This window comes from Palaemon carinicauda, chromosome 15, assembly GCF_036898095.1.
Source record: "Palaemon carinicauda isolate YSFRI2023 chromosome 15, ASM3689809v2, whole genome shotgun sequence".
Lineage (NCBI taxonomy): Eukaryota > Metazoa > Arthropoda > Malacostraca > Decapoda > Palaemonidae > Palaemon > Palaemon carinicauda.
Genome location: NC_090739.1, coordinates 87,017,763 through 87,032,317, shown reverse-complemented (window position 1 = coordinate 87,032,317; position 14,555 = coordinate 87,017,763). Strand labels below are relative to the sequence as shown.

At 37.8% G+C, this 14,555-nt stretch overlaps 1 protein-coding gene across 1 annotated transcript; it reads left to right on the top strand.

Annotated features, from left to right (window-relative positions):
• Nucleotides 1-1,289: 1,289 nt before the first annotated feature.
• On the top strand, nt 1,290-10,169 carry LOC137654688 (zinc finger protein 227-like). Its single transcript, XM_068388565.1, has 3 exons — nt 1,290-1,539; nt 5,635-5,774; nt 8,761-10,169. Exon 3 carries the CDS (start codon nt 8,770-8,772, stop codon nt 10,024-10,026), a length of 1,257 nt encoding a protein of 418 aa, XP_068244666.1. The 5' UTR covers nt 1,290-1,539; nt 5,635-5,774; nt 8,761-8,769; the 3' UTR covers nt 10,027-10,169.
• Nucleotides 10,170-14,555: the final 4,386 nt, after the last annotated feature.

The window sequence follows — 14,555 nt, the reverse complement described above, 5'->3', positions numbered from 1 at the left end:
ACTTGAGAGAGAGAGAGAGAGAGAGAGAGAGAGAGAGAGAGAGAGAGAGAGAGAGAGAGAGAGAGAGAGAGAGAGAGAGAGAGAGAGAGAGAGAGTTGCAAATATAAACTATAAGAACTTAAAAAAACAAGAGGAAGAGAAATTATTATTACTTGCTAAGCTACAACCCCTGTTGGAGAAGCAGGATGCTATAAGCCCTAGGGCTCCAACAGGGAAAATAGCCCAGGGAAAAAAAGGTAAAAAAGAAAACTAAAATATTTTAAGAACAGTAAAAATATTAAAATAAATATTTCCTACATAGACTATATAAAAACTAACAAAACAAGAGGAAGAGAAATAAGATAGAATAGCGCGCGAGTGTACCCTCAAGCAAGAGAACTCAAAATAAGATAGAAAAGATGGCTTTAATTTACTAGAGCTAAGATTCACTATGACTTTAGATCTAAAATCTCAGAAAGTTTATATTATCTAGTATTAATTGAGTTATGATAGTGTGCACTTGATAATTAGTATGGACTACGTAAATTGTGTGCACAAGTGCATGTGGTAATCAAATCTTGTGGGTACAGATGAGTGAACGAATAGAGAAAAAAAAATATTCATCTGTGCATGAAGTATAATAGAACGATCACAGTGAAAATAATAAGATTTTTCTATGACTAATTTGTTAGCTTTTTTTTATGAAGAAAACTAGTCCAGTTTAATGGCTTGTACTGTATTAAGAGAACAGAAGAAGAATGTCTAAAAATAATTAATTTAAAGAATGTAAAATAGAAATTTCATAATTAGTCATCAAAATGTTAATTATCATTCCAAAATGTCTATAAAGTAATTAGTTGAGGAGCAGTGATGTATTTTCTTTGATCCTATTTTTTGTTTTGTTTACATGTGACGTCACAAGGTCTGATGCAGAAGAGAAACCATTTATGCCAGATAACCTTTAAAATTCGCAAATACCTCAAATAAAAAGGGATTTTATGGAAAATTTTGATAAAAATCACATATACATCATTTGAATTAAAGTTAAACGTATCAAATTGTATAAAAATAATAAAATCAATTGCAAAAGATTAAATTACAGATAAGATCGGAGCTTTCCGGTGGTTTGCGGGGATTTGCGATTTAATAATTGCCCTACAATATGAAATAATTTTTTATTAACATGTAATACTTTTATGAAAAAAGAACAGCGAAAATCACCTTAGCTGAAGGGTACATCGGACACTAATAAATTTATATATAAATTAGATTATCAACATTAATAAAATAAAGAACATAACCTTCAGTACCCCTTTGTTCTTTATGTATCTATAACGATAAGAATTTAGCTGTCATGAGAGTTAATTTTCTTTTAAAAAGAAGTATCATATGCTATCGATTAAAGCCTAAATAATAGTTAGTTTATATTGCTTAAATATCTATTATAGGCCTTGAGAAAATCTGACGTTTTCCGATCGCCAGCGGAAATTTAGGCCAGAACGCTTCATCCGGGAAAAGGCTCCACTGTTGCAGATAATATTTTCACACCAATTAACTTTGGTAAGTTTCACCTGCTTTCATTTCTAGGGAATAAGAGGTTATCTTAGTAGTGTAATTTTAAAGTAAGTGAGGTTAAAATATACAAAATTACACCGTGTGTAGCGAGATATTAGCATACCGTGTAGGTCTAGGTCTAGGCTCCCTTACGGTAGGCCTATTGGCGGTTATAGGTTTTAGCCTACGTGATGTTTAAAATCGTTATGAAACAAAAGGGGATAATCTAAAATAAAACCAATTTGCATCGTTAGTTATGAGATACAAAAAATAAATTAGGCCTATTCTATTCTATGGTTATTTAGCTTATGAACATGCTCAAGCCTAGGCCTATATTTTGGCATCAGTATTTGTGATTTGGATAATTGTGACTACCGAATATCGTCTTTCACTTTACCTTTTCCTAATCATAAACTTACTCTTAATTGTTTTAAGAGACCACATTTGAAGAGTAGGTTTTTTTGGTAGGCTTACCTGGCTTATTGTACAGTACAGCACAGCTTACTTTAAGTTAATGATAAAGGGTAGGTTATAACTTAGACATGCACTACTCAGATATTACGGATTTTGGCGAGTATGATAACAAGTACGCAAAGTAAATGTTAGAAGGTTAGGGGTGTGTAGCAGCGGCCACCTGTATGTATGATGATGGCAGACTAAGAATACGGCAGTGTAAGGGGGATTGCAAGGGTTGCTCTGTTAGTCCCGTTAGGTAAATAGGTGAGGACACGGCTTTAAGGTTAGGTTAAGGGGGAGAATTCTAGGTTAGTTGGTGTCCATTTTTTATGCATTCTGAAGGAGGAACTGACCGCTGATATACAAAGGCTCTGAAGGGTTATTTTCTATAGGCCATCACACAGTTACAGACACATCCTCCTAAGTGCCATTGAACGGTTGGATGTCAGTAAAAAAATAAGATACATAATTACAAAAGCAATGTTCAAACTGATAGATTGTTCTTGAAAATCCATACTGTGCATGTTTAAAAGGTACCCTTAAATGCAAAAACTTCAGACATCTTTAAAAATTCATGAGAAAATAACTCGACCCACATGAAAATCGAGAAATCTATTACGGCAATAGCTATGTGGTTCCAATTGAAAATAATAAAACGATTAAGAAAGACCAAAATGAAATCCTTAAAAAAATCAAGACCATTATGTTAATATAAATAACCCTACAATTTCTTGACAAATATTCAGACCACATATTTTCCCAACTTGTATCAGTATCTATTTTTTTTTCTAATCATGTGTAAGAATTATGGTGTAACCCATAAGAAACTTTTTATTTTTGGTAGAGAAACCTTAACTACTTATAAAACATGTAAATGCATAAAGATTATTGCTTCGCATCCCGGGTCCATACCTGAATGAGGTCTGTGTTACACCTAACCTGACATAGAATTCAGTACGACAGAAAATATAATTCTAAAATAACCTTACCTAAACTAGTGCACGAGTTGTTACGCGAGCTGGGTGAGGGTGAAAGAGGGTCTTGGCCAATGTGGACACCTAAATCAACCTGACCAACAAAGTCCCTAAATCACAAACAAATGGAATTTCCCCAAAAAGCATACAGTACTGCCCTACCTAGCAAGAAATTGTCCTGTTTCTCCTATAGCATTGTTGTATAGGTTCACATATTTCTCAAACTCGGAATCTAGTATTGTCTGTATATTATCTTGTTTAATAAACTGACTCTTATGCAGAGTAGATTACATAAATTCTAAATGAGCATCACTAATTTTGAAAGTTATTTGTTTACAAATCTAATACTTTAATAGGAGTGCATGATTTCAGAGCTGAGAACTCGGCTGTTACAATTTATAATGAGGTTTCGGTGGTAACTGGCAAGTAGCACAGGGAAGCCCTGCTTCCCCCTGCCAGCTCACTGAGAAATCACTTTGACCACCTAAAACTCGCGGGGTGGATGCCCCCGGAAGTTTTACTTGAAGAACTCGGGTTTGTATAGTTAAGAAAAATACAAATTACTTCAAAATATGTGATTTGTTCCTATACAGAAACAAACCTTTTTCCTATAATAAGAGACTTATCCTTAGGAGGGAGGCAGTCCATATGACCAAACTGGCTGGTTTAAAATCCTGGAATGTCTAACTGTTGGTCCTTAAGAAGAGCAAGGGTGTTGACTCTGATCAACCTCCTGTAGGCTGTAGAGTGCTCAGAGAAGAGCATCCTCATATGATGGTACGCTATCAGAGAAGATCACTGGAAAACAGAAGAGTACTAGTCTTGATGCACATGGTTGCAGCCAAATCTTCCAAGTCTGAAGGACTAGTGCTACAAAGTTACAAAAGCATTAAATAGTATATACTTGTGTGAAAAGGAGAGTGCTCCCTCAATAGAGGACATAGGTAAATAGGTGACTGTTTAACTTCCAGATAGTGTGCAAGGACAGAGGCGTGTGTGCTACGAGTTTAATGCTCTCTAGGAGAGCTTAGAGAGAGTAAGATCCAGGTGAGAGCTCAAAAAAATGAACACACCTTGAGCTTCTCACTTCCCATAGAAAGACTTAATTTCTTTATGAAAGAATTCTTCCTCTGAGGACATAATTATATGCCTCCTGACAGGAAGTGAATGGTGATCCTTGGGCGAGATAAAAACATTGTCTTGTTTGAGAGAACCTCTCCTCCTCATCTTATAAATGAAGTCCAAGTTGGGAGATTATTTTTCCGATGAAGGTATACCCAGTAAAGGGGTAGGCGGTGAAGGAGGGCGTAAGTGCTCCTCCCTTGGAGCTGAAGGCTAAGTGGGGAGAGCCAAGGGCTTCTGCAGGTTCAAGCAATGGAGATTAGATAAAGCTAAGGCTTGCAGGAGTCTTTCTCTGAATGATATTCCTTCCAGTCCTAAAAACAGCCGTAATACGTTTTTGCTTGCAATTTCATCAGGTTTGTTAAGAGCACAAGAGATATCTTTTCCTCTAGGAGAAGCATATACCACTCTCTTTTGGACTTGCCCTAAAGTTACATTACAGTATTGTTGTAGTTCTTTGTAGTCCCCCCGGAGGAGGATGACAGAGATAGATCAGAAGCTCGAGTTCCAAGAGGGGAAAGAAGATAACCAGTGGATTTCTTTGCTTAGTGGAAGGGGAGGAATCTCGCATGGTTTTCTTTATCCTTTTCTTGACAAACTCCTGCCACTAGGAGGCCAACCACTACCCACACTTCTCGTTAGGGGAAGACTGTGTAGAGTCATGCTCCCTAAAAGTAGTGGTTTCTCCAAGGACAGGCATACACAAAATCAACCTGTGAAGAGAAAGAAAATTATAAGCAAAATTTTTTGATTGAGAGTATATCTGTAATACTCGGCGGCTGAAGTCAAAGTGGTTACTCAGTGAGTTGGGGGGGGGGGGGGAGATTCTCCCGTTACCTATCAGTATCTGCCGACACCTTGTTATAAATTTCAACAGCCGAGTTTCCAACTTCGCTGAAATCATACTCCTATTAAAGGTATAGGAATAAATAAAATGCAGTAGCTTTAAGTCTTGATTTTGCATACAGTATAAAAGCTTCAGAATCATTATTGATCTCCACAAGCACTTTTTAAACACAAGGTCATATTTGTTAAAGTGTTCACAGAGTACTGCATACATAGTAAGCATAGTAAGTAACCATCACCTTCAGTCATCATTATTCAATTCGGAATACATTATTTTTCACATTATCAGTAAATACATATTAATCACTTGGCTCTTATATGCCCTAAGAAAGATGCCTGAACATGCGGTACTCAATCGATTTGGTTGTGGGTAAATTATCATCATAGCATTTCTGTTTCTTCTTTGGGATAAGACAGTCATAGTTATGCCAAAGTTGTTGTTCTTTCTAGTGCAAATCAATTCAAAAGTACTTAACACTTTATCAATCCAATCAATCTGGTTAATAAGATTTTTAATATTGCAGGTTATGTTGATTGATTAAAATTTGATTTTAAAGTATTTCCGAAATTGTAAAGCAATACATGTACTGTACTGTATTACAAATATTATGAATTTTGTAGTTAGGATTACCATTAAAAAAATGTACTTGTTAGTTAGGATTCACTATCATTGATTAACTACAATTTAGGATTCATTTTACAGAATATTTTCAATAGACTAACTGGCATTCCTAAATGGGCTGGAGGATGATTTTGGCAAGGTTGAAGTATAAATAAAGTCTTAAAATAATGCAAATACTACTTGGCAGTTCCCTTCGCCAGTTCTTATTAAGGTATAACAAGGTAAGTGGCTTCCTCTCTGTTTTGTCCTAATCATAAAATTCAGAGAACTTGGTAATATTTATTTGTTTATGATGTCTGTTTACAAGCTCTTATATAATATAAAAGATTGGAATTTATGATGTTTTAAATATTCTCATGAAAATTAATGTTTAAATTCTCAATATAGGCTTTTCTAGAGGAAAGACTTTTGAGTCTCAACATTATTTTTTTTTAAATATAAAGTATTATACATTTCATAATGTATGTAATTTATTGAGCAGAGATTTAAATTTCCATTGTAAGTTATTCAGTCCTTTCTTATCCTTCTCCCATTTCATCTTTATATTACATTACTCCCTCTTTCACCTAGTTGTTATATTACATTACTCCCTCTTTCATCTAGTTGTTAGCTTATTCGCTCCATCCTTCCTCGTGGTTTCCTTATCTCTATCTACTTTATTCTTACAAGAATGCAAGCACTTTTTTAAGTAGGTCTGCTCTCTGCATGAGCTGAAAGTGACCCTTGAAGTTTAGTAACAAGGTACAGTAGTTTATTGCCAACAAGTGATCTTTGGGCATTGTCGAGTCAAGACGCACACTTTCTGAGCAGTCAGGGTTCTTGATACAGCTTTTGTTTTGAATAGTTGTTCAGTATTTCAGGGACATTACAACAGCAATTTGTTTCAAGTGAGACAACCTGTATCTTTATTCAAAATAAGCCTTAGAAAGTCACAGGCTTTACATATCTGTACAACTGAGCTGGAATCACATTACGTTTTTTTTTTTGTCCAGCAGTGAGCTGTTGCCTCCAAAAATTGGGAACTGGGAGCTTGTTGCTTGAAATATTGGCTTCCAGACTAGAAAGGAAGCAGCGACCACAAACCACGAGCATGATTTTGGATGTAAACAAACAAGATGGCTGCTGCAAATAAGAAGTGCTTTTTGCTTGGCAATCTTGGGTCCAATAAGCTTCAAGAGATAATAAAATTATGCTTTGTTCATCCTGTGGTCTTTGTAGAATTCTTTAATTCACGTAATATTCCGAGAATACATGTTACTGCAACAGTCAGAAAATTTCAGGGCGCCATGGTGATGTCAGCTGATCGAGTTTGTTTACACTTTTTTTCTATTTGCTCTTCGAACCACAAGATCGTAGCATGACACTACAACACTTTCGCTCGCAAGCATTATTTTAATAACATTTGTCTTTACTGAATGTCTTTTAATCTGTAAACAAGAGAAACAGAAATGCAGTCAATTTAGGTTTCATGATTATTTTTATTGCAAGGTTTGATCATGTGATTCTTTTAGGAGAGTTCTCCTGGTACTATCTTTGCCCTCCAATCTATCCCCTTCCTTATGAGCCCTCTAAATTACATACAATACTGTAATCTATATGTACTTGACATTTTATGAAGATTTAAAGTAATTTTCTTTTCACATAGATACCAATTCCTTCCTTGTACTAAGATTACACATTACAAAAGTAAGGGTTTGGAAAGTCTTATATATTTAAGTTTAGTTATTCAGTGCCAATTTAGTCTGCCTGGTATAAAGATAGGATTAGATTTATGAATCTTGAGAGGAATGTAATCATACTGTACTATAACAGTACAGTACCTGTATTGTATTTTATCACATACATATACCAAGGCACTTCCCCTAATTTTGGGGGGTAGCCAACATCAAACAAATGAAAAAAAACGGGACCTTTCCTCTCTACGTTCCTCCCAGCCTGACGAGGTACTGAATCGAGTTCGGCTGGTACTGCTAGGGTGCCACAGCCCACCCTCCCCCGTTATCCACCACAGATGAAGCTTCATAACGCTGAATCCCTTACTGCTGCTACCTCCGCAGTCATCCAAGGCAACCGGAGGACGCAGCAGGGCCTACCGGAACTGCGTCCCAATCAGTTGCCATTCATTCCTATTTCTAGCACGCTCTCCTGCCTCTCTCACATCAATCATCCTATCACCCAGAGCTTTCCTCACTCCATCCATCCACCCAGACCTTGGCCCTCCTCTTGTACTTCTCCCATCAGCTCTAGCATTCATCACCTTATTTAGCAGACAGCCATTTTCCATTCTCTCAACATGGCCAAACCACCACAACATATTCATATCCACTCTTGCTGCTAACTCATTTCTTACACCCATTCTCACCCTCACTACTTCGTTCCTAACCCTATCTACTCGAGATACACCAGCCATACTCCTCAGACACTTCATTTCAAACATTCAATTTCTGTCTCTCCGTCACTTTCATTCCCCACAACTCCGATGCATACATCACAGTTGGTACAATCACTTTCTCATACAAACTCTCTTTACATTCATGCCCAACCCTCAATTCTTTACCACTCCCTTCACTGCCCCCAACACTTTGCATCCTTCACTCACTCTCTGACATACATCAGCTTCCACTCCACCATTTGCTGCAACAACAGATCCCAAGTACTTTAACTAATCCACCTCCCCAAGTAACTCTCCATTCAACCTCGCACCACCTTCCCTTCTCGTACATCTCATAACCTTACTCTTACCCACATTAACTCTCAACTTCCTTCTCTCACCCTTCATAATAAAACTGAAGTGAATGATTGAAATGTAAATTTTCTGGTTAAACTGCAAATTTATGTTATAAAATAGCTACACAGTATTTAGAAAATTTCACAATAGGTTGGAAAACTGTAAAATAATGTTGCAAATTTCCCACGAGGTAGGAAAGCACATAGATTTTATTTTGTGTATTCATATCAATGTTTCTCAAAGCAGTAATGATACATTATTGCATTGAAATAACTTATGGAACAGTGTGTTTCTTCTACTTCTACAGGGTAATGTAAGCCAAAAATTAATGTGAAACTCAATCTTCAGCTGTTCCGTGTCATTGCTTTTATACATGGTGGTTGCATAATAGCCAAATTTATTCTAAAAACTTTAATATTTGAGTTTCATAATAAGATTTTACTGATTTTTACTCTTATCTTCTACCGTTCATTATCCAGGGGTAAGGAATGGCCTGTTATGCAGCTCCAGTAGGGGAAAGATGTCGTTTCTGTGGTTTGGATCTTCCGCCTGATGCTGTTGCTGTCATGACGCACATAAGCAACCATTGGCGACAGATTAACCTGGAGTCTTTGGCTCTGAGTCCCTGCGCTTTTGAACCTCAACTGGACATTCGAGTTGGAAACACGCCCCTGAATCCAGAGGACTTGGAAGTCTCCTCTCACTTTGAGCAAGGATTCCAGTACACTTACTCTCCTCAGACAGAACCTTCAAATTTAACGGTAAATGGTACAAGATGTTCACCTTTAAATTTAACTGGTCGACCGAAGTCTTCATCACCGCTTTCTTCCCCCTTACCTCACCATCAGCCCCCACTACCAGCCGCTCCACCTTTGCAACACCATCCTTCCCCTATACCGTCAGGCGGTAATGTAAATATTCCTCCTGCTGGTCATCCGCACCATTCTTACCCTGTGGGGATAATGGGTAACCATCATCAAGGTATGATTCACATCCCACCTGTTCATCCTAATGAAAATCACTTAACTATGGAGGGCCATTATGAAGCACACGACGAGCACAGCTGTGTCATGAAAAGAAAGAGACGTCACGATCGCTTCATGGAACTGAAGTGTCAGGCTTGTTGTAGACCATTCTACACCAAAGGTTCATTTGATGAGCATATGGAAAATCACATTAAAGATAATTCTTATATGCTGGGACAACAAATCGACACAGGCCAAGCCATTCCAAATCCCATGCAGTGCTCAATAGTAGATAAACCTTACAAGTGTGCAATGTGTGATACAGAATTTACATACAGAGAAGAACTCTTGGAGCATGTGGAGAGCCATGAAGCCGCCAAACCATATAAATGTGACATTTGTGGCGCCGGTTTATCCCACATCAGTGCTCTGCGACGACACAGACTTGCCCACAGTGGCTATAAACCCCATCGGTGCGAAATCTGCAGTCGCAGTTTTTTCCAGAAATGTGACCTTCAGCGCCATTACATTACACATAACAAATCAAAGCAGTACGAGTGTGGTATATGTAAGAAAAAGTACTCTTCCCTTCATTTCTTGGAAAATCATAAGTGCAAAGCCCCAGAAGAACCAAAGCCATTCAAGTGTAACATATGTGGTGAAGGATGTGCCAACAACATGGCTTGGAGTTACCATATGTGGAAACATACTAAAAATCCCATTTTTGTCCCATTTCAGGAGAAACTGACTTTGCAAACAGGTCAGCCAGAAACCAGTTGAAAAGGTGTGTGGAATAGTAAAGCATTGTACTTTCCTTGCTTTAAAGAGAAGCAAATTGATTGTAATGCTGACTAATATGTCTCGGTAAATATTTGAATATACTTTATCCTTATTTTAAAGTATTCCTCGTGTTATTTCCTTGCTTTTAATGGTAATTTTTATTTCATTATCAATGTTTATAGCAATTGAAAATTTGTCATCAATTTCATCTTTAGTTTGAAATGGCTATATTCAAATTAAAGAAAGGGTTCTTTGATATGTTGGAACTAGAATTCATATAAAAAGAATTTGAAAGATATTGCATTAGTTAACATACAATTTTCTTAAATACAAGTAGAATTGTTTGTGCAAACCTATAATTTTATTGTAGCCTAATTATGTGAAAAGCTAATTTTTGAGACTTGGCCGTCTGTACACTTGGGATAAAATTTTCCTTTAACAGCAGTACAGTACTGTACTGTATGTATAAGCCTATCAATGCGTTATCTGCCCCCACAGCAAGAGAGGAGGACGGGAGGCTAAGTAAATATTTCTGTAGAGAGATAGGGTTTTATTAGAAATAAAAATTTTATTTTTCAAAAGGTTTACTTGTTTTATACCACAAACCTCACTTGCTTATAGCCTAAATAACTAATTTGGGGGATGACTCTTGAAGCCTGTAAACAGAGGACTCGCAAGGGATCACAAAACGGATTACTTCATTTACTGTTGGTAATGTTGTAAGGAGTACAATATAAAAGTGCTCTAAAACAAATCTAATGCCTCACTTAATCTATCATCAAAGTGTAGAAACAAGTATTGTGAAATCCTTTGCTATGTGACTATGAACAAATTTTCTAAGGATGAGAAGAAAGTCTGAAGTAAACACTTCCTCCTGCAAAACTTATAACTTGTACCACAGTCTTCAGGGCCAGTAATCAGTCTCCTAAATGAAAAAGAGAATAGTTGGTGAAATCTAGAAAGCAAAATTAATTTAGGGAAATGAGAAAAACAACTCAAACCTGTGATTTCTTGTAGGGATGAGGCATCTGAGTTTGAAGCAAGACACTTTTTATCTGAATAAAGGCATCTCTGGAATTACGCTTTGCATTATGAAAACGACTTGAAAAAAGTGTTCTCATGTTTAAGACAAAATACTAGCTTAAGCGAAACGAGTTACCCTCATAAGTGATTGGAAGAATGTCTATGTATCTTCTCAGAGCTATTTCTTATTGTGAAGGAGTATATAGCTGTGTACTATATTTAACTCATTTATTTTTTAAATTTGTTGTTGGTTTCCAAAGAATGGTCAAGAGAGTGACAACCATGTGCTTCATCAGGATATACTTTTAATCATAATCATTTACTTTAACCTCATGTAAAAGATTTTTTTTTCACTAAATGTGAAAATTGAAGTAAGATAAACTTGAAGAATAGTAAACCCTAAAGGGCGTACAGTATACGATAAGTAAAATGCAGGAAATTCAGGCTGCAAAGGACCTATCATGTATTGCAGAGGGACAATGTACTGCATCATGCCAAGAATGCTTGGATGACCTGTATTAAATTACTACCACTTGTGATTTGTTTAATCTTTTGGGGTAGAAGAGTGTCTTTGGGATGACATGTGCCTGAATTATGAACAATTATCTGGCAATACAGTACTGTCATTAATGCACACTGGCACTCCCACACCTGTAGGAAAATATAGGTTGCCAATTAGCAGCATGTTTTCTTCTGCCTAGAAGTAAAAGAGGTCAGCTGTTTTGTCGATATCAAGACTGTTCAATTACAGTAAGTATTTGCTTTCTTGATCTTGGGAAAGACTGTTACATCTACTGTAAACAGTAGATTTTGTGAGTAATGATAACTGTAGTCTTTTAGGTTTAAACTTCAGTTTACAAAATGAAGTCTAAATAATCTATGCTTCAATTTATGTATGAGGCTCTCACTGAAAACAATCTCTCATAAATTTCTTTTAGATATCCTTTGAAAAAAGAATTACTCTACTGCAGCCAATGAGTATCAGGGCTACAGTTACTGTACAGTATATCTCCTTCAGTAAATTTATCACAGGATATGATCGCAAAAACCTATAAAATGACAAATTCGTAGATAATTTATACTTTTGCTAACGTTACAAACCTTAGCTATTTATTTAGGGGTATTACTTTCGGCATAGCTGAAATGACCCATACCACTAGTTAGCGGGGGTAGGGGGAGGGGTAGCTTGTTACTGCTCCCACTCGCACACCGGTGATTTAGTTCACTTTGCTTGGAGGTAGGACTTCAAGGGGGATTGGGCTGGGGGCCAAGTTTGTATAAATAGCTAAGGTTTGTATCATTAGAAAAAAGGGATTTTGACGAAGGAAAAATCTATTTCTGGGGAGAGACCTATGACGCCCAGTGAAAAGGGTCCTTCTTTACACTTTTCTAATATAAATCTTCCAAATATACTAGAGAAAGATAAAAGCATGGAATGCAGAGGTTACAACCCTCGCGCGAACACCTTGTTGGTGTCGTGTATACCACTATTCACAGGCTGTCTTCCATTTAGATAATCCCTTCATCAAAGGGGAGGGCCGTGACAGGCCCTAGAGAATACAGTTGGACTACTCCACCGACACCTACTACTCGCGCTCTCCAGGTCATCCTTCTGCAAGAACATATGGCTTGGCAAGGAAAGGGGGGGTCCGTACAAAAATAACCGGGAAGGGTTTCACCGGGCGTCACAGGTCTCTCCCCAGAAATAGATTTTTCCTTCGTCAAAATCCCTTTTCTGGGTCGATCTGTGACTGCCGGTGAAAAAGTACTAGAGAATGCCTTCCAAGCCAAATGAAGCAATAACATAATGCGGAGAATACAATCACCATGTACGACAATAATATAATATAATAATGTAAGAAACGTCCAATTACCAACTAGCCAAATGACATAGGGAGCGTAAGGCTAAATAACTAAGACAACAAGGAATCAACAAAGTGTCGAATCGCAAAAGGCATCAAACCTTACATGTCTAAGCATATCTAAACCTTAAAGGAACCGTAACTACAATAACAGTTAAACCATAGGAATTAAACATGGCAAATATCATAGGGCTAACGAACTACCCAGGAGAGTGGCGACGTGGTGTGAGTGGCGGGTAGGAGGGAGAAAAGAAGAGATGGAATAAAGGAAGAAGTAGAGATTAATGGGGAGGGAAAAGGCTCCCCGCTGCCATCGTCGGGTATTTAAGGGCCTGTAAGATCTTTAGATAGTGGCGTTTGACAACCATAGGGGATTTCCAACCCGTATATTTTTTAAAAATCATCAAAGTCCCTGTTCTGGAAGTAATTGATGGAGGTATCTACTGTCCATATATCATGAGCCTGGGGAAATGATTCCGGATTAGTATGTTTAAAGAAGTACAGGATTTGTTGCCTGATACCGTGAATGGAAATACAGTAGTACCTCCTTGTTCCCTGACAACCAAGGGGCCAGACGAGCGGGTGGCAGTTCTAGCTAAAAAGGCCTTGAGAGTAGATCCTGGGGAAGAAGAATAATCTTCCGAGGGGAGCACCTATTTTGCGGATCCTCATTTTTTAGCTAGGAAAGCATTGTCTGGAGAAAGGAGTACTTCGGCTGAAGGGAGGAAATCTATGTTTTCCGGGTTCGTGAGAGAGCTGCTAGTTCTGATATTCCATCACCTGAGGCCAAAGCTGTTAGAAATAAAGTCTTCCTAAGAAGAGGGATAAGAGCAGGATTCATTGTCCGTGTCCGGCGCAAGTTTTGAGGACACCGTTCATAGACCAGAGTCCTTTTGTGGCTGAACCGAAGGTCAAAGCCTAGCACATGTTTTTGGAATAGATGAGAAATAGGAATCAGCTAGGTTAATGTTAAACCCAACAAGGAAGATCTTCTCCAAATCTGACTTGATGGTGGTTAAAGTTCTAACTGTTAGGCCTTTGCCAAATAACAACCTCAAGAAAGAGATGTCTATATTCGGAGACATACGAGTATGGTCTGAACTCTTAGGGAAACTGCTAGTTGTTAACGGCCGAATCATATTGGCAAATTGTTGAGTCCCTTTTGTCTGATTCGATGAAGAGATCGATTTCCGGTTCATTGTTCGCGTCTCTACGAGCTGCAAACTTCCTGTAGTCCACAAAGTCAGTGTTTTGGCTATCCTTGAGCAATCTGACACAGTGAGTTTGGATTACTTGAGTCAGTTTGGGGAACGGAATCCGGAAGGAACAGTTTCAACTCGAGGAGGAGAGGAAACCAACTGTTCTTGGCCAGTGAGGTGGTACTAAATCCACTGCCCCCGGAAGGAACGTAGTTTGTGTAAAAGTCTCATTAGAAGATTCACTGGGGGAAATAGGTAAACCTTCTTCTAATGGTTCCTGAGTATCCACCGAAATGAAATTATGTATAGAGACCATTCTGACTCCAGTGGTTTTGTCCTGGCTAGTGAGTCCTCTCTCACATTCTGAACTCCCGCAAGGTGAGTTACTGACAGGATCCAGTTCTTTTCTGTTGGCCAGGCGTAGATAGCGACCAGGATCCGATTC

Bases quoted from the DNA above. Each gene is read 5' to 3' on its own strand.
- LOC137654688 (XM_068388565.1), top strand. From the start codon at position 8,770: ATGGCCTGTTATGCAGCTCCAGTAGGGGAAAGATGTCGTTTCTGTGGT.